The 1,975-nt window shown below is 44.3% G+C and overlaps 1 protein-coding gene across 1 annotated transcript; it reads left to right on the top strand.

Annotated features, from left to right (window-relative positions):
• The first annotated feature begins 396 nt into the window (after positions 1-396).
• On the top strand, positions 397-1,744 carry LOC139132279 (uncharacterized). Its single transcript, XM_070698667.1, has 2 exons — positions 397-998; positions 1,167-1,744. Exons 1-2 carry the CDS (start codon positions 422-424, stop codon positions 1,742-1,744), a joined length of 1,155 nt encoding a protein of 384 aa, XP_070554768.1. The 5' UTR covers positions 397-421.
• The last annotated feature ends 231 nt before the right edge of the window (positions 1,745-1,975 follow it).

Genomic DNA, 1,975 nt, shown 5'->3' with positions numbered 1-1,975 from the left:
TTTCATCACTCAAAACATACCATCGCTCAAGAATGTAGCTTTTCAGTTACAGTACGTCAACGATGAGAAGACTGTCATCACTCTCAGTGATAATGAATATGATCTTCAAGATATGTACCGATGCGCTGCACCAGTTCATAATGCGGACTTCGTTCGATTAAAACTTATGGTCAGCGAAGGGTGTTCACCAGCTATGGTTTTACAAGGCCGAAAAAGAGATCGGGATGAGTCTAGTAATGACAACAGTGCAGGCGGAGATGGCGAAAGACGGATACGAGCAAGACAACAACTACAACTTGATCATGAGTTAGAGACCGTCAAGTCGAAAGCAAACGATGGAAAGATAAGAAAGAGAAGAGATGTGTAAGGAAATAGAATTTCTCAAAGTGAAAAAGTGGCAGTGATAGCACAGAAGCAAGAAATGGACAGAGTAGTTACCGAAGCCAAACCCGTGGGAACTAATCTCAGAAGTACTTGCAACATTTGTCACCGCCGCGGACACAGGGCTACCGGCAATAGGAACAGCGAGGGCTGTCCACTCGGTGAGCCTTGCAGAGGTTACATTTTCTGCGGAAGATCGGATAAGCACAAACATGACTACATGGCACGTCTAAAACAACTAAAGGAGCGGGAAAGCCAACTAACAAAAGTAATAACATCGAAAGAAAACGAACTAAAGCAGTTGCATGACTTTCAAAGTCGATCTACCAGTGTTTTCACAACAACCATCACCCCACGGCTCCTCGCTGCCTTCCCTGATAAATACAATCGTCGAACAACGACAGGCAAAACTGACCTTCAACGTGACCTAAGCATTCTGAGGAAAGCCTTCAATAACCAAGTAAAGAACCTTCCCGCACTGTCTAACGCCGAAAATGATCGTACAATATTTTCCAGGGCCATCAAAGAACAGTTGCGCTCCATGAACAGTGAATACAGCGGATGCTCGACAGAGGAAAAGGAAAGTTGTACAAAAATATACGATATTCTTATCAATGGTAAGTAAACATATATAGTCATTTTGAGTTGAATTCAACAATAAATTGTACTTCATGAATGTAGTGAGCAGTGCGACATAAAGTCGTTCATAATATGTATAAATGTATTATTTGCTTGTTTATTGATTATTTTTAATCTCCTTTTATTTCATTTCGTTTTTCACAAAGCGTCTCCGGTGCAAACAATGAAAAGTCATCAAACTTCGGACCTCTCCGATACGGAGTGCGCTAACTCCAGTGGACATCACAAGCAAGAAAGGATTCGGAAATGCCGTAAGAGGATTGGGCGTTGTGCAGATCGTGAAGCAGAGAACGTCGAATCTTCGCAGTCGGAAGATGATGACATTACACCTCATCAGCTGAAGGGTATCGCTCGCGCAAATCGCCGGGAAAGTTACCGCGACATGTTTTATTATCCTCCGCCAATTTATCCTTTCCATTTCCAGCCCTCGTTAACTCCAGATCCAGGTTACACACGCGCACCGGCACAACTTTTGCCTGACCATGTATATGCCCAACAGTTTCGCCATCCATTTTATTCCTCCCAACACGTATCGTCAACTCAAGGCCCAAATTTCCCATATTATGGAATGGGATTATCTCCGTCGTACCAAGTCGCTACATTCCAAGATACAGGAAACAGAACGAGCGGGCAGTTTACACCTGTAGACTCTCTATCTCGACCGCACAACATATCGTCATCAGAGATGCTTTCGGAAACGCGCGAAAATATGCAACTCATGTGATTGACGCCGGGTTACGTCAAATATCTGGTAGTACAGATATTCAAGCTAGGGCACCACCAACTCACAAGTCACGGCCGCAGCAGCAATTTCTACCGACACCAGCTGCCACCGGCCATCCCCGATAGCAACAGATCGTCATGCTGAACAACACATGTCAAATATGGATGCACTCTTCGAAGCTGCTTTGCTATTACAAACTGGGACGTCGAAGAAGAACGCGACAGACACATG

Source organism: Ptychodera flava, chromosome 4, assembly GCF_041260155.1.
Source record: "Ptychodera flava strain L36383 chromosome 4, AS_Pfla_20210202, whole genome shotgun sequence".
Lineage (NCBI taxonomy): Eukaryota > Metazoa > Hemichordata > Enteropneusta > Ptychoderidae > Ptychodera > Ptychodera flava.
Note: the sequence above shows the minus strand (reverse complement) of the source record. Positions and strands in the feature narration are given on the sequence as shown.